The sequence below is a fragment of the Xenopus laevis genome, chromosome 3S (genome assembly GCF_017654675.1).
Source record: "Xenopus laevis strain J_2021 chromosome 3S, Xenopus_laevis_v10.1, whole genome shotgun sequence".
Taxonomy (NCBI): domain Eukaryota; kingdom Metazoa; phylum Chordata; class Amphibia; order Anura; family Pipidae; genus Xenopus; species Xenopus laevis.
In genome coordinates this window covers 129,165,848-129,190,171 of record NC_054376.1, presented here as the reverse complement: position 1 = coordinate 129,190,171, position 24,324 = coordinate 129,165,848, and the positions used below count along the sequence as shown (strand labels likewise).

General features: G+C 41.8%; 1 protein-coding gene across 1 annotated transcript; it reads left to right on the top strand.

The window, feature by feature from the left end:
* The first annotated feature begins 223 nt into the window (after positions 1–223).
* Positions 224–21,184, top strand: cldn15.1.S (claudin 15, gene 1 S homeolog). The gene is made up of 5 exons (XM_041588974.1): positions 224–816; positions 18,545–18,709; positions 19,689–19,770; positions 19,959–20,069; positions 20,273–21,184. Exons 1-5 carry the CDS (start codon positions 600–602, stop codon positions 20,397–20,399), a joined length of 702 nt encoding a protein of 233 aa, XP_041444908.1. The 5' UTR covers positions 224–599; the 3' UTR covers positions 20,400–21,184.
* The last annotated feature ends 3,140 nt before the right edge of the window (positions 21,185–24,324 follow it).

Below are 24,324 nucleotides of genomic sequence, written 5' to 3'. Positions count from 1 at the left end.
AGCCATTTTTATCTTTCATTTTGGCTACATGAGACTTTTCCAGACCAAATACTGTAACTACTGTATATGTATATCTTATATTAATGAATGAAACAAAGGTTTCCTTATGAAGTGTGGACTTTTTGGCAACATACATGCTGCCCATAGTTCTGTGAGACGCTTTAAGCTGCCTGCTATGTAGTTTATGAACTTGACAGGGATATTATGCAAGGAGGAGGAGGGAGGGAAGGAGCAGAGGTAATGCACACCTTCCCCAGCTGACATACTCTGGCTCTTCACACAGCACTAGACCAGTGAGACTGGGGAAGATACAGAGTGCAAGCGAGAGTCACTTTTCAGAGCACTGACCACAGCGACCACAGCAAGACAGATAAAGAAGAGAACAGTCTGATAAAAGTAAGTCGTCAGAGAAAATAGGAGACAGTGGCAGTGACAAGGGGAACCAAAACCAGTGAAATACAGAAAAAGGTACAGGCAGCGAGTCAAGCATGAAAGACATAAGATTGTGATAAAGTGGACACTGAAGAGCAAGATTATCTGAGGGAACGTGGCATCAAGAGAGAACTTTTGACTTGCACACTTGAACTCAACCGAAAGGCATGTCTGTCATTTTGGAGACATTGGGATTCTTTTTTGGGGTGATAGGATCGACCATGTTGGGGATGACCCTCTTCAATGCCAACTGGCGGGTGTCATCAGTCGAAGGCAATGTCATAACCACCTCCACAATCTATGAGAACCTCTGGATGAGCTGCGCCTCTGACTCCACCGGAGTCTACAACTGCCGTGAATTCCCATCCTTGCTGGCACTCTCAGGTAAGTAGCGAGGGTGGGCAAACTGCAGAAAGCTGCCCCTGAAGATCTACGTTTCTGTGGGGTCTGAGTTGTGACATAAACGAAGAGAAAGAATGCTTATCTCCCCTAAGGTGTTTCTAAAAGTTCTTTTATAATTAGCAATAGAGATGTCTCTATACATAAAATATTATCTTAATGCCATTCTCCTTAATATTCCCTTCAAATCTTATTCTAACATTTAGGCTGCTCCTTGTCCACTGCTCTGGGTCCCCCTGAGCTCAATTCACTCATTCTATGAATCTCTACTTTATCATTTTGATTCCATGATAAGGAACTCATGAGATGGAGCTCTAGAGTTGTCAGAATGTCAAGCAACCTCCAGTTTTGATTATTGTGATCAAGGCAATGGGTCGTGTTGGGTGGCTTTTAGTGCATTGGAGGAATGCTGGGAGACAGGCAGAATAGAAGGTGGTGCAATAGAAATGTTGTGGTAGTGCCCATGGGGTACTAATTAGTTTAAATGGAATGACAGGAGAAATATCAAGTAAGTCAAGATACTAAGGTGGGACACTGACTCCACATGTGAAGTGGGAGTCTGTGATTATATTTACAGCAATATCAAGTTTCATCCTGGAAACATAGAACATATGGACCCTGCAGCTGCCAGTTATGTACCAGCCATGGTGATATATACATATATTTATATCATCAACTAATATGACAAAGCCCTTATCAAACATAGAATCCCCTTCCATTGCAACTGTTATTTTATGTCTATGGCTCATGTCCATGCAAACTGTATGATGCCATTGAACATTATTTGAATTATTACTGAGATGTTATTTAGTTATATTTAGGTCTATAAAGTCTCTAGTCACTTAGTTCTAGCCCTCGACATAGACCATGCTGGGATCTTGTGCCACCAGACTTTCTTGGGCTTAGCGAATGAGCAACAACATGTATGAGAAAAGTTTTAATATCATAGTGGGGTGTAGAAAATCATAAATAATATTTGCTCACTGTTTAGCTCCCCTTAAACCCAGAAACAGTGAATTCTAATCTACCTGCTAAGCAAAGGAAGGCACTACTGTCTACTGCCCTTCTGGAACTGGAATCGCAGCCACTATGGATACACAGCTACTTATATATAAAGAAACTATATTAAGATCTTTAAAGCAAACACAAACTACCAATATTACACCAGGTTTATCAACCTCCTTTTATTTGGGCAAATAAACAAAGTAGTATTTAGGCACATCATAGTGATCACCACTGCCAACCAAGTGCCTTGATGAACCATAAGAACCAAAGCAGTCTTCTTGGTCTGCAGCCACTTCACAATAACTTAAAGGCCAAGTAAAGGCTTAATCACTGTCGTCGTCCCCACCAGTGATTATAATTGCTCACTTCAGACCCTGAGGAGGATCCCAAGAACAGGGGTCCCCAACCTTTTTTTACTTGTGAGCCACATTTAAATGTAAATAGAATTGGAGAGCAACACAAGCATAAGAAAGTCCATGGGGATGTCAAATTAGGGCTGTTATTGGCTGTTTGGTAGCCCCTATGTGGACTGGAAGCCTACACAAGGCTGTTTGGCATGAAACCGTTTTTATGAAACCAAAACTTGCCTCTAAGCCAGGAATTCAAAAATAAACACCTGCTTCGAGGCCACTGGGAGCAACATCCAAGAGGTTGGAGAGAAACATGTTACCCACCAGCTACTGGTTGGGGATCACTGCCTAAGATCATGTTATTCTCTGTGATCTTCTTTGATGTCCCCAGGATCCTTTCTTTGGGCATGGGTAGTAGAGCAAACGTTCAGCTTTTAGTGCCTCCTTTCCAATATTATTCTAATGGGCAACGGCAAGAAAACCCACATTTTTTCCATTCAAGTAAATAGGAAGCAGCTGCAGATAAAGAAGAGTTGGGATTGTGCCAGTTACCTAAGGATCACAGCGAACAAAAACATCCATGTGCCATCACCCTCAGGCAATTCTACACTTAAAGGAGCTTTTCTTTCTAGAAGATGCCTCACCCTCTCTAATTGCCCCCTGTAATATCCTCACATGATTAAAGAACTCAAAAAGAACTCTCTGTGGAGAGCTGAGAGGCCTACGGGGTGTTTTTTCTTTTTATCACTAAGGACCTCTCCTGGAGAATGTGCTGGACAATCCCCTTTCCGCAGATTAAGGGAGAACGGGGTGATACCTGCACCTCCAGAGGCAAAGGGTAAAGCATTGTTCAGAGAATGTTATCCCATTATTTACTCAATATATTTGGCTGGTTTACACAAATAGTGCTGTGTAATGTTCTTTTATATTGAAGGGATAATCTGTGCAAAGGGTTAACGAGGTTAAGCTGCAGAAGCTTATGGCCAAGAGGAAGACTGAGAAAGCTCAATGAAGGCCACATTCAGATCCTCGTTATGGATGTGGTTCAGCGATACTCGGCTGGTTATGTTTCCCAGTTCCAACAAAGGTAAAAGTGGCACCGTAACAAGAAATAAACAAACAAACATAATCTGCTTTTCGGTGTGGATTTCCTCAAAGTGCCTTTAAGGAGGTTTGTGCCAAAAAGTGATACAAAGGGAGCACTTTATTTCAGTCGCTAAACAAATTAAAGGGACACTGTCATAAAAAGATCAAGTTTTGCCTAAAGTTGGAGTAGAAGTAGGATCATTGTCGGAAATGAAATACTTTCATTCTGAAAGAGTAAAGGTGGCCATATACAGACAGATTTAAACTGTCAAGTCCTTATCTGCTCATATCTGCTCATATATGGGGCCCTCCGACAGACCTCCCAATCAATATCTGGCCAAAAATCAGCTATATGTCGATAGAACAGGATTGACTTGTCTGTCTGACCAAGAACCCCATCAGCTCATTGAGTTTTCGCAACCCCATCATTTTAATTTTATAATTTGGCCCTAGGGCGACCTATCCAAAGAAGTGCATTTTACCATTTATGGCCACCTGAAGAAACACTTTTTGTGTGTTTGGGTGAAAATGTGTGGCTTATTGGGGCCACCTCAACTTTCTGCCAAAGGACAATGAAAGGTAAAATCTCTGGAGGTTCCAAGTTGTTAGGCACCCCCTGTGGTTATAGTTGCTTACCTGCTGCCCTAGGCTGGCTCTTCTCTTCTTCAATCATTGCAACCAGCCAGGGTACTGTTTGCTGAACACAGTGCCACTATCTTCAATCTTCTCCCAGGTGTCCCCTGAACCCATTCTAGGAGAGTGTGTGCCCTGTACAGAAATCTCAGGAAAAGCACATAATAGGGATGAATAGCAGACCAGAAGATGCTGGCACTCAGCAAACAGTATACTGGGTTGGTGGGTTTGTTGAAGGAGAGGAGCAGTATTCATGGTACACGTAGGACTTCTTTGCCATCAGAGGTCCAATCAATACCTTTCCAATAGTTCCTGTCACTGACATGAATGGAGACCACTCCTGACAGATGGTTTTCAATGCCCATTCGCATTTCAGGGAAAAAACTAGAGTTGACAGTTGGTTTCCATCCATGCCAATGACAGAAGACATAGAACCTTCTGTGTGTGTCACATTAACTTTAAATGTCTTTACTGCAGTTTAGGAAGTGAAGTTCTTGGCTAGTCTAATGTAGTAAAAGTGCCGATCTAGTAAATCATCGCAACAAATCAAATATTTGCTTTTAAACAGGTGCTACCTTTCAATTGGTTGTTGGTTTATTAGATTAGATTTGTCACAGATTTTTGGAAAAGAGACAATTAAACATAATCTCTATTGATAACATTGGCATAAAGAACCAGTTTTACAGATTGTGTCCATAACAAACCAGCAAGGTGGCAACCCTTTAGAAACTCTGCCAATGGAATCAACTATACAGTCCCTTTAAAATATTGCATATTATTGTAGGAAAACCAGATTCTTTGGTAGGGTGTGTCATGGGATTGATCAGGAGGGTGGGTATGGGATTGATCAGGAGGGTGGGTTTGGGATTGATCAGGAGGGTGGGTATGGGATTGATCAGGAGGGTGGGTTTGGGATTGATCAGGAGGGTGGGTATGGGATTGATCAGGAGGGTGGGTTTGGGATTGATCAGGAGGGTGGGTATGGGATTGATCAGGAGGGTGGGTATGGGATTGATCAGGAGGGTGGGTACAGCATTAAACAGGATGGTGGTTATGGAATGAATTCATAGGGTGGGTATGGAATTGATCAGGAGGGTGGGACATGGAATTGATTAGGGGGCTGGGTACAGCATTGATCAGAATGGTGGTTATGGAATTAATCCAGAGGGTGGGTATGGGATTGATCAGGAAGGTAGCAATGGAATTGATCAGGAATCAACTTTACAGTCCCTTTAAAATATTGTATATTTTTGCAGTAAAACCAGATTCTTTGGTAGGGTGGGTCATGGGATTGATCAGGAGGGTGGATATAGGATTTTTCAGGAGGTTGGGTCATGGGATTGAGCAGAGGGGTAGGTATGGGATTGATCAGGAGGGTGGGTATGGGATTGATCAGGAGGGTGGGTATAGGATTGATCAGGAGGGTGGGTATGGGATTGATCAGGACGGTGGGTATGGGATTGATCAGGAGGGTGGGTATGGGATTGATCAGGAGGGTGGGTATAGGATTGATCAGGAGGGTGGGTCATGGGATTGGGCAGAATGGTGGGTATGGGATTGATCAGAAGGGTGGGTATGGGATTGATCAGGAGGGTGGGTCATGGGATTGGGCAGAATGGTGGGTATGGGATTGATCAGAAGGGTGGGTATGGGATTGATCAGGAGGGTGGGTATGGGATTGATCAGGAGGGTGGGTATAGGATTGATCAGGAGGGTGGGTCATGGGATTGGGCAGAATGGTGGGTATGGGATTGATCAGAAGGGTGGGTATGGGATTGATCAGGAGGGTGGGTCATGGGATTGGGCAGAATGGTGGGTATGGGATTGATCAGAAGGGTGGGTATGGGATTGATCAGGAGGGTGGGTATAGGATTGATCAGGAGGGTGGGTCATGGGATTGGGCAGAATGGTGGGTATGGGATTGATCAGAAGGGTGGGTATGGGATTGATCAGGAGGGTGGGTATGGGATTGATCAGGAGGGTGGGTCATGGGATTGGGCAGAATGGTGGGTATGGGATTGATCAGGAGAGAGGGCATGGGATAGACCAAGTAGTTTTGCATTGGGTGCCAGTACTACTTGACCCCACTTTTAATTCCTTATGTAAAATAAAAAATATTCTGCACTATTTCTGTGTATAAAAAAACTGGTCAGGAAAAAAGAAAAATGATGTGATCATTTTGTCAATTTAAAGGGAAAAGCAAAAAAACCCACTGCAGAGTTTATAACTGCCCCCCATGTGAATGACTCTGCATACATTCCTGTTAACCCCAAAGGAATTTAGGATTTTCTCTAGATACAAATGAACTTTTCTATAGAATGAACTCAGCAGAAAATGGTGCCGTTTAGCAGAAGAGGGCACACCTACAGTACGGTAGCCTGTAGGCATTGTTTGTGGGCATCGTGTGCCAGGTGTGGCTTTCACCAGAGCTAGCGCTTCATTGTGCTGTGTGTAATGAATTGGAAGGAATTACGCAAAGAGAGCACAGAGGTTTGCACCTAGTCACCTCTAACACCTTACTTTCCCACATTTACACCCAATCCTCTATAAAGTGACCAAATCATTTCTGTACCACACCACCTTACTGTGTCATAAGATGATGCAATAAGGAGAGTGACATCATTACTATATTGGTAAACAGCCTCGATCACGTGATGCCATGGTCGGATGCACTAGCTGGGGCAATAAAGAACTTCAGCTGTTGCACAATCAGGGTCAGGATTATAAAAGGAGTTTTTTAGCGCCCGCTCGTTAATATATACCAGCTTGTTAATGAATATACATATTTTATAGATGTCGTTCTGGAAAACCTTAATCGAAATGCATTTCATGCAAAAAGTAAAATGCCCAAACTGACGTATACACTGCCTGGGGGTGGGGGGTAGGGTTAGGAGATAAGCACCAGCCTTGGATAATTCAGATTAGGCTGCTCCCCATAGAGGCAAAAACAGGGTTAATACCACACTGCCAAATTTTAGTGCAAGTCGGTTCAATGGCACAAGAAAAAATGTGGTTCTTCTATCCTGACAAGTGGGCAACACATGTTGCCGTGGCAGAGATTGTCCAGATAACAGACTCTACTGCACATTGTACCTGAAAACATCATTGGAAGGGTGAGTCATTAAAGGGATACTGTCATTTAAACCCATCAGTTAATAGTGCTGCTCCAGCAGAATTCTGCACTGAAATCCATTTCTCAAAAGAGCAAACAGATTTTTTTATATTCAATTTTGAAATCTGACATGGGGCTAGACATTTTGTCAATTTCCCAGATGCCCCTGGTCATGTGACTTGTGCTCTGATAAACTTCAATCACTCTTTACTGCTGTACTGCAAGTTAGAGTGATATCACCTCCTCCCTTTCCCCCCAGCAGCCAAACAACAGAACAATGGGAAGGTAACCAGATAGCAGCTCCCTAACACAAGATAACGGCTGCCTGGTAGATATAAGAACAACACTCAATAGTAAAAACCCATGTCCCACTGAGACACATTCAGTTACATTGAAAAGGAAAAACAGCAGCCTGCCAGAAAGCATTTCTCTCCTAAAGTGCAGGCACAAGTCACATGACTTGGGGCAGCTGGGAAATTGACAAAATGTCTACCCCCATGTCAGATTTCAAAATTAAATATAAAAAAAATCTGTTTGCTCTTTTGAGAAATGGATTTCAGTGCAGAATTCTGCTGGAGCAGCACTATTAACTAATGTGTTTTGAAAAAAACATGTTTTCCGATGACAGGATCCCTTTAAGCATGTCGTCTCCCTTTTTCCTTTCTACTGCTCTGCTATAACATTTTGGGCTAATCCCATAGTTATATTCTTTACTCATTGAGCTTATTAAAAGATCACTGGGCATTTCATTTTGGGACTTATCTTCTTACATATAATTATTGTTACTGGCTGGTACACGCAGTTCGTCTCTGGCGCTACCACCGTTTCTTCAATATTGTTTATAAGCATTTTGATGTATGTGGTGGAGTTTTTGCGTTAAAGATCTGGAGTATTTAGTTGGAGTGTTTTCCGCCTTTAACCATATTTCCATTTGGGTATGTAGTGCCTAGTCGTTTTTCCCTCTGTTGCACATGGGAAGTTTTTCGAAGGTTGTAGCGTTCAGGGATACCTTTGTGACTACTGTTTCTCCGTAAGTTCTCAAACAGGCAATGTAGTCAACACAGGGGCGAACCTGAGGCGACTGGAGCCCTGGAGGGGGTCTATGGGGTGCTATGATGCCAGCCAAGAAAGTGGAAAGTTACCAGGAGCAGAATTTTTGCCATTCCTGGTAAGCTCATTGGGGCAGCGCTCCTGAGTCAACATGTCAAGAATTTGGAGAAATTTGAAGAAGTACTTCTTGGACAAGAGGTATTTAGAAGAAATGTCTATACTTCTGTTGAGGTGACCTCTTCTGCCACCTTTCCCTAATTAGGACCCTTGTAATGGTTGGTGTGTGTGTGTGCGCTCTAAGAACATGCACACTGTTCATGCACGTGCACAAGATGGTGGCATCATAGTCGCTGGGTTGCCTAGGGCATCCGGCCGACTTGGCACGGCACTGCAAATAACATACCATTAGATCACTTTCTCTCTGTTTGTTATGAAAGTCTAAGTAGAACAATGATGACCAATTCTCTCGCACAATGCATTACAATGCCCAACCCTCATATTATGTTTGAGTCATCAAGTCATTTCTATTTACAGTGCCGGGATGTTGCTAATATTTTTGGAGTCCATGACTAACACAGGAGCTGTGCATTGTTTTCCTTTATTTTTCCAACCTGGAACTCAAGCAACTTCTTCCTCAAGCAAGTCAGGCATCAGTGTGTGCGTAAAGTCTTGCGTCGGCTGCAAGTCTTCTCTCTGCCGGCTATTCAGTAGGTGTAAGCTACCGTATATACTCGAGTATAAGCCGTCCCGAGTATAAGCCGCGGTACCTAATTTTACCTCCAAAAACTGAGAAAGCTTATTGACTCGAGTATAAGCCTAGGGTGAGAAATGCAGCAGCTTCTGGTAAGTTTCAATCAAAAAATTGAGGGTGTCTGCTCCCATTGGAGGTGCCACGTCTCGTTTTTGGATGCCGGCGACCATTCTTGGATGCCGGCGAATATTCTTGGAGACTATTCATGGATGCCGGCGACTATTCTTGGACGCCAGTGACTATTCTTAGGCGCCGGCGACCATTTTTGCGCTTGACTCGAGTATAAGCCGAGGTAGCGTTTTTCAGCATATTTTGGGGGCTGAAAAACTCAGCTTATACTCGAGTATATACGGTACTTCAGAAGCAAAGTGATAATGGGACCCTGGTTTTCATGGGTGCCCTTAGGAAATGATTGTGTTATGCTGAAAGTCACCATTATCCACCACTGCAAAAACAGCGCTGTTGTACAGATGCAGATAATCAGTTTGCGGCATTATTATAGGATCAAGAACAGATTTGTTTTTGGGCCAGAGTATTTAAAGTCAGCATCATTTTAGAGTGAGGAATGTTAATTTTCCCACCAGCTGTTAAAGGCCCGTGACCTTGGCCCGGTACACGCTGATATCAGTGAAACTCAAAAAGTCTCGCAATAAGCACACAGCAAGTTTCATGAGCGGCTAAAATCAGAGCGTTATTATAACCTTGCCATAAAATAAATTGTTTTATTGAGTCTGCAATGTTAATTATCTCATAATCCTTTTCACATGACCTGGCTAGCTGATGGAGGAGGTGGACAGTTGAAGCTCTGCTAAGATAAGAGATAATGATTAAAGTGTGGGCATGGTCCTTTGGTGAGTTGCTCTTCAGAAGAAAGGCAAGTGGATACATATAATCATGGGGGCGGTAGTGTGAAACGCCCTTTTGGGTTATTAAACTATTTATGGAGGTGGAAAGTGGCTTATTTTTCTGTTTCTTCATTTATTTGTCATTAGTAAGTTCTGTTGGGGTAGGAAGGAACCTTAAAATCCTCCAAACTAGGCGCTAAGGTTGTTACTTTGCATTTGTATACATTTCCCCCACAATTTGATGACTAACTCTTAGTTTTCAGACTTTTTCAGCTCTCCCTTTGGAGGCCAAAATTTTGTTAGGACCATCATTAGCACATACGAATGTTACAGAGTTATGAAAACATAGCTATTATTTACATAATTCTACGAAGATGGAGGATCAGGCCTGGGTCTGTTGATTCTGCAAAATACCAGAGGTGCTACTGTAAGACAGTCATTATTTAATGGACTGTTGAAGTTGCATAAAAAAAACAAGTCTCCTTTAAACTGCCAATCCATATAGGGGCTACCAAACAGCCAATCACAGCCCTTATTTGGTTTCCCCAGGAAGTTTTTTCATGCTTGTGTTGCTCCCCAACTCTTTTTACATTTAAAATTTGGCTCGTGGATAAAAAAGGTTGGGGACTCCTGCTTTAGAGGAATGGTATTGAAAATGGTACAATGTGGATGTAGAAACTAGGGCTCTAGATATTTATACTGCCAGTTGGGTAAGAACTTTGAAATGACTTTGTCCTATCAAACAGCTTTATTAGGTTTTAAATGGTGAGAACAATTATGGTAACAGGCATCTCTTCTGGATATTATAGAGTTGATAGATTTATCAGGGGCTTTATTGTCATATTTTTCCTTTCATAGTGTGCCAAATGTTATCAATGGGTGACAGGTTGAGACTGCAGGCAGGGGGCCAGTTTAGCACCCCGACTGTCTTACTACTGATACATGCAGAATGCTGTTTGCCATTGTCTTGCCTGAAAAAGACTGGGTTGTCTGGATGGCAGCATATGTTGCTTTGAAACCTGTATATAATGTTCAACATTAATGGTGCCTTCCGAGATGCGCCAGATGCCCATGGCAAGTAGACTAATGCACCTCCATACCATCATAGATGTACAAGCCCCATGTCATGTTGACTTATGCACCTCCGCACAATCATAGATGTACAAGCCCTCCATGTCATGTTGACTAATGCACCTCCATACCATCATAGATGTACAAGCCCCATGTCATGTTGACTAATGCACCTCCATACCATCATAGATGTACAAGCCCCATGTCATGTTGACTAATGCACCTCCATACCATCATAGATGTACAAGCCCCATGTCATGTTGACTAATGCACCTCCATACCATCATAGATGTACAAGCCCCATGTCATGTTGACTAATGCACCTCCATACCATCATAGATGTACAAGCCCCATGTCATGTTGACTAATGCACCTCCATACCATCATAGATGTACAAGCCCCATGTCATGTTGACTAATGCACCTCCATACCATCATAGATGTACAAGCCCCATGTCATGTTGACTAATGCACCTCCATACCATCATAGATGTACAAGCCCCATGTCATGTTGACTAATGCACCTCCATACCATCATAGATGTACAAGCCCCATGTCATGTTGACTAATGCACCTCCATACCATCATAGATGTACAAGCCCCATGTCATGTTGACTAATGCACCTCCATACCATCATAGATGTACAAGCCCCATGTCATGTTGACTAATGCACCTCTAAACCATCACAAATGTTCAAGCCCCAACATGCCATGTTGACTAATGCACCTCTATACGATCACAAATGTTCAAGCCCCCCATGCCATGTTGACTAATACACCTCCATACCATCATAGATGTACAGGCCCTACATGCCATGTTGACTAATGCACCTCCATACATGTACAAGCATTTACAAGCTCCTCATTTAATTTACATTCGCCCCCATGCTATCGTGGATGCCGCTGGCTTTTGAACTGTGCAATGGTGACAAGTCAGATGGTCCTTCTCCTCTTTAGCCTAGAGGACACGACACCCAAAATGACATATTGATCACAGTTTTCCGCTTCACCTCAGTCCATGATTATCTTTGGTCCAGAGAAGGCATCAGTGTTTCTGGATTAGGTTTATATATGGGTTCTTCTTTGCAATGATTTTGTAAGTGCAGCAATGAACTGTGTTCACAGACAATGGATTTGGGGAGCTTTCCTGAGCCCATTCACTTATTTCCACTATAGAATCATTGTGTCTCTATTTAATGCATTGCCTCCTGAGGGCCTGAAGATCTCCGCATCCAATATTGGCTTTCAGACTTGTCCTTTGTGCACAGAGATTTCTCCGGATTCTCTGAATCTTTTAATATCATGAACTATGATGAAATCCCCAAATTCTTTGCAAGTTTTTGTACTCTTTGCAATTAAATACAGGGCTTAAATGATTTACAAATCATCCCATTCTCTTTTTAATTGAACTTTCCAGTATCCCATCTTTTTTTGGATTGTGGTGTTGCAGACAGACAGACAAATGAATTGGAGGGAATTTGATAGGCATATTGGCTTAAAAATAGAAGAAATCTCCTAGAAATGAATTGAGAATTGGAAGGAGACATTGGGAGTGGGGAAAATAAGAGGTGAATGTAAGAAGAAGAAATGAGGGAATCCAATAAAATGCAATTTTGTATTTTGCAAGCTTGTGTTCGCATTATTATTTCATAAGATGCTTTTTAAATGTTCTATATGTTTAACCCTTTTTTTTTTAAATAACCATTTAGTTGATTTTGTGTGTAGGAGGGCAAAAGTTATTCCAATGTATAACCAGCTAGATTTGGGCCTATATGACAGTTAGGAGGGGGAGACGGTCCCCTGGCAGTTCAGTGTTTGGCCATCGGGTGTCAGGATTCCCTGGTTTATAAGAAGAATCTATTTTCCAAAACGTAAGTGAGAGAGACCAGTCACATGTAACACATGCCTTCCTGGGAGTAACATGTATATATCAGTATTAATATCATACAAATACTAACAAAAGAAGATATTACGTTGTGCATTTTATTTTATTTCCAGCGCCGTCATATCATCTGTTGGTGCAGAGTTGGGTTTATTCATTCCGTGGGCTCAGTGAATGTGCCAATGTGGTGTCCATTGTGTTGTGCAAGGAATTCTGCCCGATAGAGGACCACATTGGCTAGTTGATTCGGTCCTTGTTCCGTCGATGGGTATTCCTATCATTGTAATCTGTTTGTTTGGCCCTAGGGCACAATGATCAGATTAGCCCGATATCACCCGTCTTTGGTGGCTATATCGGTGGAAAGATCTGCTTGTTTGGCGAACTCTCCAAAGAAGCAAATCTTATGGTGTATGGAGACCTCCAACAGACCTCTCCAACTGATATCGGCCAGATCTCGATCGGGCAGGTTGTCTTTTCCTGCTGATCAAGGACTACGTTGGCCAGTTGATTCGGTTCTCATTCCGTTGGCTGATATTCCTATTGTTGTAATCCGATTGTTTGGCCCTAGGGCTGAATGATTGGATTAGCCCCAAATCACCCGTCTTTGTTGGCTATATCAACTGAAAGATTTACTCATTTGATGATCTTGCTAAATAAGCAAATCTTATAGAGTATGGCCAACTTAAGAGATGGAGGAATTAAAAGGATCTTATATCTTTTATAACAAAAACACAATCAATCACAAAACTCAAAGTACAAAGCTTAACGGCACAGCAAATTCTCATGGACATCATCTAATCTGAGTGTCACTATGGAGCTGCTGTTTGAGAGAAATAATTGGGTTAATCTGATGTAAAATCTGATTATTTTTTTGAGACATCATTGACTGAATCCTGAATTTTGTAGCTCAGTGCGATAAACTCAGTGACACATTTCTTTGATCAAAAATGGAGTCGGCAGATTCTTTCTTAATTTTACTTGGAATCTAAGCCAAGAACAACCCAGAAATACTGATATCTGTTCCACAGAACTAAAGTCCAACTAACGTTGATAATGTTAATTGGTCTTGTAGTAAGCAGAGTAACAAAGGTCTAATAAATCCTTGCCTTAAAATATATTAAATATACAGGGAACTCTGAGTATCACTCATGTATTATAAGGGATAATGTACCCCCTACTGTAATTGATAAGGATATTAGAAGTCACTGAGGGGTTGTTCTGTGACCATATAAAGGCACAAGGCTGCAGGCTGAGTTATACAGGGAACTCTGAGTATCACTCATGTATTATAAGGGATAATGTACCCCCTACTGTAAATGATAAGGATATTAGAAGTCACTGAGGGGTTGTTCTGTGACCATATAAAGGCACAAGGCTGCAGCTGAGTTATACAGGGAACTCTGAGTATCACTCATGTATTATAAGGGATAATGTACCCCCTACTGTAAATGATAAGGATATTAGAAGTCACTGAGGGGTTGTTCTGTGACCATATAAAGGCACAAGGCTGCAGGCTGAGTTATACAGGGAACTCTGAGTATCACTCATGTATTATAAGGGATAATGTACCCCCTACTGTAAATGATAAGGATATTAGAAGTCACTGAGGGGTTGTTCTGTGACCATATAAAGGCACAAGGCTGCAGGCTGAGTTATACAGGGAACTCTGAGTATCACTCATGTATTATAAGGGATAATGTACCCCCTACTGTAAATGATAAGGATATTAGAAGTCACTGAGGGGTTGTTCTGTCACCATATAAAGGCACAAGGCTGCAGGCTGAGTTATACAGGGAACTCTGAGTATCACTCATGTATTATAAGGGATAATGTACCCCCTACTGTAAATGATAAGGATATTAGAAGTCACTGAGGGGTTGTTCTGTGACCATATAAAGACACAAGGCTGCAGGCTGAGTTATACAGGGAACTCTGAGTATCACTCATGTATTATAAGGGATAATGTACCCCCTACTGTAAATGATAAGGATATTAGAAGTCACTGAGGGGTTGTTCTGTGACCATATAAAGGCACAAGGCTGCAGACTGAGTTATACAGGGAACTCTGAGTATCACTCATGTATTATAAGGGATAATGTACCCCCTACTGTAAATGATAAGGATATTAGATGTCACTGAGGGGTTGTTCTGTGACCATTTAAAGGCACAAGGCTGCAGGCTGAGTTATACAGGGAACTCTGAGTATCACTCATGTATTATAAGGGATAATGTACCCCCTACTGTAAATGATAAGGATATTAGAAGTCACTGAGGGGTTGTTCTATGACCATATAAAGGCACAAGGCTGCAGGCTGAGTTATACAGGGAACTCTGAGTATCACTCATGTATTATAAGGGATAATGTACCCCCTACTGTAAATGATAAGGATATTAGAAGTCACTGAGGGGTTGTTCTGTGACCATATAAAGGCACAAGGCTGCAGGCTGAGTTATACAGGGAACTCTGAGTATCACTCATGTATTATAAGGGATAATGTACCCCCTACTGTAAATGATAAGGATATTCGAAGTCACTGAGGGGTTGTTCTGTGACCATATAAAGGCACAAGGCTGCAGGCTGAGTTATACAGGGAACTCTGAGTATCACTCGTGTATTATAAGGGATAATGTACCCCCTACTGTAAATGATAAGGATATTAGAAGTCACTGGAGGGGTTGTTCTGTGACCATATAAAGACACAAGGCTGCAGGCTGAGTTATACAGGGAACTCTGAGTATCACTCATGTATTATAAGGGATAATGTACCCCCTACTGTAAATGATAAGGATATTAGAAGTCACTGAGGGGTTGTTCTGTGACCCATATAAAGACACAAGGGCTGCAGGCTGAGTTATACAGGGAACTCTGAGTATCACTCATGTATTATAAGGGATAATGTACCCCCTACTGTAAATGATAAGGATATTAGAAGTCACTGAGGGGTTGTTCTGTGACCATATAAAGGCACAAGGCTGCAGACTGAGTTATACAGGGAACTCTGAGTATCACTCATGTATTATAAGGGATAATGTACCCCCTACTGTAAATGATAAGGATATTAGAAGTCACTGAGAGGGTTGTTCTGTGACCATATAAAGGCACAAGACTGCAGGCTGAGTTATACAGGGAACTCTGAGTATCACTCATGTATTATAAGGGATAATGTACCCCCTACTGTAAATGATAAGGATATTTAGAAGTCACTGAGGGGTTGTTCTGTGACCATATAAAGGCACAAGGCTGCAGGCTGAGTTATACAGGGAACTCTGAGTATCACTCATGTATTATAAGGGATAATGTACCCCCTACTGGTAAATGATAAGGATATTCGAAGTCACTGAGGGGTTTGTTCTGTGACCATATAAAGGCACAAGGCTGCAGGCTGAGTTATACAGGGAACTCTGAGTATCACTCATGGTATTATAAGGGATAATGTACCCCCTACTGTAAATGATAAGGATATTAGAAGTCACTGAGGGGTTGTTCTGTGACCATATAAAGGCACAAGGCTGCAGGCTGAGTTATACAGGAACTCTGAGTATCACTCATGTATTATAAGGTATAATGTACCCCCTACTGTAAATGATAAGGATATTAGAAGTCACTGAGGGGGTCTGTGACCATATAAAGGCACAAGGCTGCAGGCTGAGTTATACAGGGAACTCTGAGTATCACTCGTGTATTATAAGGGATAATGTACCCCCTACTGTAAATGATAAGGATATTAGAAGTCACTGAGGGGTTGTTCTGTGACCATATAAAGGCACAAGGCTGCAGGCTGAGTTATACTGGCCAGGGACATAATAAAGATATTAGATACTGTATCAATGAGGAATCTGTGATTATATAAAAACACAAGGCTCAAGGCCCAGTGCTGATCACATTCTCTGAGAGTATTAAGAGAAAGCCTTGTGACATTAGCCTGCCTAGGGCAGCAACATTTTAGGGGCAGCATGTTGCTCAGCTGCTTTGCAATGGGCTATGAAGTACTGAAAACATGCAGGAGATTTGCTAGCTCTTTAAAGGAGAAGGAAAGGCTAAAAGTAAGTAAGCTTTATCAGAAAGGTCTATATAAATACACCAGTAACCCCTCAAAGTAATGCTGCTCTGAGTCCTCTGTCAAAAGAAACATCACATTTCTTTCCTTCTATTGTGTACTCATGGGCTTCTGTATCAGACTTCCTGTTTTCAGCTTAAACCTCCGGGGCTAGGGCTTGAGCATGCTCAGTTTGCTCCTCTCTCCCTCCCTCCTCCCTGCTGTAATCTGAGCCCAGATCTATAAGTGAGCAGGACAGGAAGTGATGTCACAGCAAGCTAATATGGCATCTGCTATCCTAAACAAACAGAGAGCTTCTAGAGTTCTTTACTCAGGTATGGTAAAACATTCTACAGAATAAATATAGCATTCTAGCTTGCAGCTAAACTATTGGCAATAAAATGCTTTGGTAGCTTTCCTTCTCCTTCAAATCTCTGTGCTCCGGACCTGACTTGTGCATGCATTGCGTGCGTGGGAATACAGTGTGTAGGGGGAGGCAGGAAAGGCCTAGGAGCTCCCTATGTATAAATCCGGCCTTGGACATTAGAAGTCAATATTCCAAGACAAATGTTAAATGAATCAATAATGTTAAGTTCTGGACACAATTTAGCAAGTTTTATTTCTAATTAAGCACTTTGATTTGCTGACAGCTGTATAGTTCTCGCCAGTACTGAGTAATAAAAATGCTTTCATTGATTTATACTGAGCAAAGTACAGTAAAGTTACTTTTACCTACTGTACCTAATAAATGCCAGTGCTTCATTATCTCAATGACATGACTTTGGCAGAAATGGATGCATTCGTTATTAATAATTAAAAACACTGACATCTAGTGGAAGCAATGGAAACAACTGCCGAGATCTTGGCCATTACATTGGCTTAACAATTAACTTGCAAGATGGTCATTTACAGATTCTCAGCTGGTTATTTATCAAAACCCATAAAGTTCTATTTTCTGAAAACTACGCCAAACAAATCTGCACTGACCTTCCCCCCCCCTATTTATCAAGAAATTTTTAAAAAAAATTGTTGTATGGGAAAAAAAAATCGTGAAAAAAATCAGAATCGTCCAAATTTTTCAGATTTGTTGCCAATAACTGCAACTTGATGCCTGAAACCTCAGACTTTTTTGGATTTGATTCCTCGAAAACCACTAAATCTCCTGATTATTGAAGGAAACCCAGCACAGATCAGGATATCAAGGGGACATCTGCCATTGAACTTGGCAGATCTGAGATGGAGAACTTTTTTATTCATACTTTTAACACATCAGAATCTCGAAAAATTCAAGGTTTTTTTTCTACGAAAAAATTGTGTTATTCCCCGGCCAGACCAGAAAAAAAACAGACTTTGATAAATAACCCACTTAGGGGTAAATTTATCAAAGAGTGAAGTTCCGCCACTAGAGTGAAATTCCGCAGCTCTCAATTCATTTCTATGGGATTTTGAAAGGCGTATTTATCAATGGGTGAAAGTGAAAGTTCACCCTTTGATAAATACACCTATAAAAATCCCATAGAAAAGAATTGAGAGCTGCGGAATTTCACTCTAGTGGCGGAACTTCACTATTAACTTCACTCTTTGATAAATATACCCCTATGTCTTAGACACCTTTCTGACTGATGTCCATACCCAAATCTCTTACTCCCTCGTTCTCCTCCTGGTCATACTCCACATTTACTGGTTACAACTAATGGCGTGTTCTATAAAGGGGTTATTCGTCTTCTAGCAATTTTTGTTCTGCAAATATATCTGGCAGTACAAAATTTGAGCTCAGATCTAACCATTTGTATCAGTTTTTAGACGTTCCTTCAGATTGTCCCAACAAGTTGCTGTTTGTTATCTGACTTGCTAAAAGGTTTGAGAAGTAACAGTGACAATTCTCTCCTTAGGATATCTCCAAGCCTCTCGGGCACTGATGATCTCCTCGTTGGTTTTTGGATTTTTTTCATGCCTGTTGGGGATGATTGGGTTGCAGTGCACTAAGGTTGCAGAAGACAATCCTGTGCTGAAGGGCAAGCTGGCTACTGCAGCTGGAGCAATCTCAATTTTCGGAGGTAAGAGGTCATTTCTTCTGGTCATTCTGTTACTTTGGCCTCAGAGTACATGGAGCCAAAATGGTATTGTGAACAACCCTGTACTCTGATTGGCTTCAGGTTGGTCTAGACATCCAATCCTACGAGTTGATGATATTGGGTTGCAATTACTTTTTCTAGTTCTGTCTGCAGCAGGCTTGAAGTTTTTTGAAAATCTTCTTTGTCTTGTACGACTGATAGGCCCACAATGAGACAGAAATGAGACAGAGCTGCAGGGTGTTTTCACTTCTAGATCTGCCAGTGAGACATGTCCCATTCCAGAGTTCCACACTGTATTTTGTGCTGCGGTGAAAGAGTAGGCCGAGGATTGATGTAGTTTTCCTGCACTCGCAGCATTACAGAGTGAGAGCAAGTCAAATTGCATGACTGTCACATTTGACACCCAATATGGCTACTAAAGACAGGAATTACTATCTAGAGTAAATCCTTCCTAGAAATGGTGTAGTTTTTATAGCCTCTGCCTCCAGACCCAAGTGCCCACCCTAAGTTTTGGCCTATCCTACACTACCTCATGATCCTGGTCTGATTTTGATGACCCAGTTGGCTGTACGTGATGCATATTCAGGCATTTTGTATTAAAGAGGAAGGGAGATAATGCACCAATTATTGATGTGAAAGTTGACCAGAAACCTGTGGTGACCTGCGAATTGATAAATGGTTGGGCAGGTTTGGGTTGAAATTTGACAAATCATTGCGGGTTAGGGTTGGGTTTGCGGGTCAAACTGGGGACGTACACTCTTATTCTGCTCCCGAAGATTCCTTGTCTTGAAATCAGAGGCGCAAACAGACTTACAATAACAACATTTTGTGGGTTAGGTTGGGTGCAGTTTAAGGTTAGGATTACATGCAGGTTGAGCTTTTCCTGACCCGCACATCACTAGCACTTGACATGTCTTTCACATGTTTCCCTTCTGACTGTTACCGTTTTTTTTCCCACTAGGAGTCTGTGCTGGTATTGCTGTTTCATGGTATGCTTTCAACATCACAAAGGATTTCTTCAACCCTCTATACCCAGGAACAAAGTGAGTCTGACAAAATGAGGGAAATTCACAACATTAAGCAAACAGCCATCTAGCCTTCATGAACTTGCAAGACACTGCTCCATGTGGTCCAAATACATATATAGCTCCATGTGGCAACATGGACATCTGAGTAGAATTAAGATGAAGCAATTATATATTTACTAAACAAATGTTTTCACCCCATGCAGATATGAGATCGGGCCTGCTCTTTACCTTGGTTGGTCAGGGGCTCTTTTGGATATAGTTGGGGGATCTCTACTCTGCTGTTCCTACAAGACTCAGGTGTCCGCAGCCAAAAAGTAAGTGGCATTTATTTATTATGTGAATACATCTTACATGTTGGGATGTTCTTGGGGTCTGGGTGGCATCAAGAAGCTTTGCAAAGTCAACTGACTTGAGCTGATTAGTATTAAAACTCAACATTATAACTTTCCTTGAAAGTGATAAAAAGCACCAGTTTTGTCCAGCTCTTCAACATAATATATCTATTTCTCTTTAACAGTAAATACACTTACAACTATCAAGCACCAAATACTGTGATTTCTGCTAAAGCTGCACCTCAAGCTACTCTACCTCGATACGAATCCAGCAACAGTATTTGTAAATATGGAAAGAACGCTTATGTATAGAACTTCGGAGGGTTGGAAGGGCTTCCCATCACTGGCTTATGTCCAGGCTTGGCCAATGGGCATATTCCATCCTTATTAAATCCTATTATGACAGTGCTTCCAGTGCCATTCTATATATTTGTAAATATTTTTGCACTATTCTGAAAGAAAACAAAAACATTCACAGTGAATGGGATTTCTATGAACGAAAACCATGGGAAGGTTCCCGGAGAAGTCCACGGCCTCAACGAGAAGGAACTGCTAAAATATCCAAAGAGCTTCGTGTTTGAGATATCTGGACAATATCATGGCATTGTTATCTAACAAAAACAGTTTGTTCTTTTTGTTTGAATGGCAAACTATTGATTTTCCTCGGCTTCTATGACAGTTGATGACTTCAGTGAGTAGTTTGGGACAAAATGCTGTGAAACATTAAGAAACGGGAAGGAAAAATCTTACTCCAATGTGATTTGTTTTGCAAAATGCTTCACAATGAAATGATCACGGGGGCTCTTTGAAATGAGAAGAATGTCATTATTTTGTGATTCTCAACATTTTTTTTTAATCTTGCTTAATAAAAAGTGAATACTATGTCTAAGAAGATAGACCAATCTGTATATATATATATTTCATTTCAGGAGAACATTCCTTGTACCAAATGTTCTTCTTCCACAGTAATAATTTAATAATTTCCTCTGATTTAAATATATTTGAGTACATTTGGGTTTAGATTAAGAAATTAGATAATGATGAACCTTCTGGGAAGCAAAAGAATGTGGCAAAGGCTTCAATGTGAATTTATCACTGATAATCCTCCTCGCTCCATTAAAGGTAACAATACAAATATGTAAGATACGATTCATCAGATGTTAATTCACTTCTGTCATGGGGGGGGGTAAGAAGGTTAATGACCAACTAAGTGACGTATTTATTACTTACTAAGCATCAAGCGTGCCGTGCTTTAGGTGGTAAGCTCTTATTTTTGGAGAAATCTGATTGTAGATATTTAAAAAACTATCGTAGGGGAAAAAACAATCAATGTCAGTTCATGAGAAGACAAGGAACTAGAAGACAGACAAAAAGGGGCTGGGCACTCAAGTAACCCATAAAGCGGTGATCCCCAACCAGAAGCTCTTGTTGATCTCATCCCCTTGGATGTTGCTCCCAGTGGCCTCAAAGCAGGTGATTATTTTTGAATTCCAGGCTTGGAGACAAGTTTTGGTTGCATAAAAACCAGGTGTACTGCCAAACAGAGCCTCAATGTAGGTTGAGTATCCACATAGGGTCTACTAAATGGCCAATCACAGCCCTTATTTGGCACCCCAAGAACATTTTTCATGCTTGTGTTGCTCCCCAACTCCTTTAACTTCTGAATGTTGCTTACGGGTTATCCCTGCCATAAAGATCATCGTGGACCTCTAATCCCACAAGGACCTGAAACTGGTCATTGGCTGCCTCTGAATGTGAAATGAATACAGGGCAGGAGCAGGTTCATAAATGGAAGTATTTAGAACAGAAGTTAGTTTAGCTGTGCGTCAGTCATACAGAGGGCATCTTCGTAATCCCAAAACCCAAATCCGCCATACTGTAGCTGCCATGTACATACCAAAACATTTTTGGAAAGTGGGAAAAAAAGGGGAAGTAAAAGATACTAAACAGTAGTAATGGTTCAATGCACTCTCACATGAGGACTATAGACTAGATCAGTGATCCCCAACCAGTAGCTCATGAGTAACATGTTGCTCTCCAACCCCTTGGATGTTGCTCCCAGTGGCCTCAAAGCAGGAGCTTATTTTTGAATTCCAGGCTTGGAAGGAAGTTTCGGTTGTATAAATACCAGGAGCACTGCCAAACAGAGCCTCAATGTACGTTGACAATCTACATATTGGCTACCAAATGGCCAATCACAGCACTTATTTGGCTTTTCATGCTTGCGTTGCTCCTCAACCGCTTTTACTTCTGAATGTTGCTCACGGGTTCAAAAGCTTGGAGATCCCTGGACTAGATGAATATTGTTTTGCTACTGACTTGGGACTTTTGTAGCCTGTACAATGGTGACCAGAAATAATGCCATCAATAGAATCTCTATATGGATGGGGTCTGCTTGGATTGTCATTACCCGTTTTTGTCTGTTTATCAGTTTTCACTTTCCTGGCTGAGGGTTTGGGGCTGATGCACTTGGATCAAATATTCACTAGAGTGTTCCACCTTCCCATGCTTCCCTGTGCTCTGTCTTTTGGAACAGAATCGATGATCCAGAGGCTGATGCTGAGTAAGTAATAACTATGTCCCACAGAGTTCCAGAATATATAAGTGTCATTAAACACAAATAACCAGAAGTTGGCAGCACATGACACGTCGCCATAAGGTTGGAACCTCCCACCAACTCTTTACAATAATTAGTGATGGGCGAATTTGCGCCGTTTTCGCTTCGCCGAAAAATTAGCGAAATTCGCAAAATGGCGAAAAATTTGCGAAATGGCGCCGGCGTCTTGTTTTTGACGCCGGCGCCCTTTTTTGACGCCGATTTTTCGCGGGTGTTTCGCGAATTTTTGCCGCGAATTTTCGCATGGCGAATAAATTCGCCCATCGCTAGCAATAATCCCAGTGGGAATAAACCAAGAGACCTAATCCTCCAAGTCACGCTGCTTCTGTATTGTGGGGTACGACATTAGGGAGCAGCTCAGTTATAAGGCCTGTGCTCTTCTCACCGTTCCATCCAGTTACTTACAGATCTTACAGGATTTTGCACCATGTGGCTCCATATGTTGTGTTTACTACAGACACTGTTTTGTTAAGTGAAACTTTTGATAAAAATAAAATCTTTTATTTACACAGATTTGTCTGCCATTTTATTTTTCACTGACCTTTAGGGTAGGGACACACTGGGCGATTTGGGGAGATTTAGTCGCCTGGCGACTAATCGCAGCGACTTTTCTTCCGGAATGCCTCCCCTCACTCTGCGCCTGGATAAAATGAAAAGTCGCCGGCGCTAATCACACACGGCGATTCGTTTTCCGAAGTCGCCCGAAGTTGCCTCACGAGGAAACTTCGGGTGACTTCGGAAAACGAATCGCCGCGTGTGATTAGCGCAGGCGATTTTTCATTTTAGCCAGGCGCAGAGCGAGGGGAGGCATTCGGGGAAGATTGGTCGTGGAAAGTCGCGGCGATTAGTCGCCAGGCGACTAAATCTCCCCAAATCGCCCAGTGTGTCCCTACCCTTAACTGCAGGTCTAACAATCGCAGAGCTTCTCATATTCCCTGATGTGATCAGGTCCTGCACCTTTGTAACTTCAACTAATTGAGTCTCTTCTAAACGTCGTCAGTTACTTTTGTGATTCAATGGGAAAGTGTTGTCAAAAAGTGACCACACTGTCCTCTTGTTGGCTAAGACTGTGTCAGTGTATTTAACACTTTATCACTTTCCCAGCGAGCATCAATCCTCTTTGGAACCCTCTGTTAGAAGCAGTCCTGCCCTGCATTTTGGCTGAGATTCTAGCTTTCTGTATAACAGAGCATTCTATATGGTATTCCCCTGTACTAAGCACAATTCAGCAGGAACAGTCCCTAAGTTTGCTCATAGTCTGTACAGAGAGATCCCATAAAACTATGGCAGCATAGGTATTCCCTGTACTAAGCACAATTCAGCAGGAACAGTCCCCTAAGTTTGCTCATAGTCTGTATACAGAGATCCCATAAAACTATGGCAGCATAGGTATTCTCTGTACCAAGCACAATTCAGCAGGAACAGTCCCCTAAGTTTGCTCATAGTCTGTACAGAGAGATCCTATAAAACTATGGCAACATAGGTATTCCCCTGTACTAAGCACAATTCAGCAGGAACAGTCCCTAAGTTTGCTCATAGTCTGTACAGAGAGATCCCATAAAACTATGGCAACATAGGTATTCCTCTGTACTAAGCACAATTCAGCAGGAACAGCCCCTA

Coding starts and splice junctions, on each gene's coding strand:
- cldn15.1.S (XM_041588974.1), top strand. CDS start 600: ATGTCTGTCATTTTGGAGACATTGGGATTCTTTTTTGGGGTGATAGGA. Junction 817..18,544: donor ATCCTTGCTGGCACTCTCAG/GTAAGTAGCGAG, acceptor TTCTCTCCTTAG/GATATCTCCAAGCCTCTCGG. Junction 18,710..19,688: donor AGCAATCTCAATTTTCGGAG/GTAAGAGGTCAT, acceptor TTTTCCCACTAG/GAGTCTGTGCTGGTATTGCT.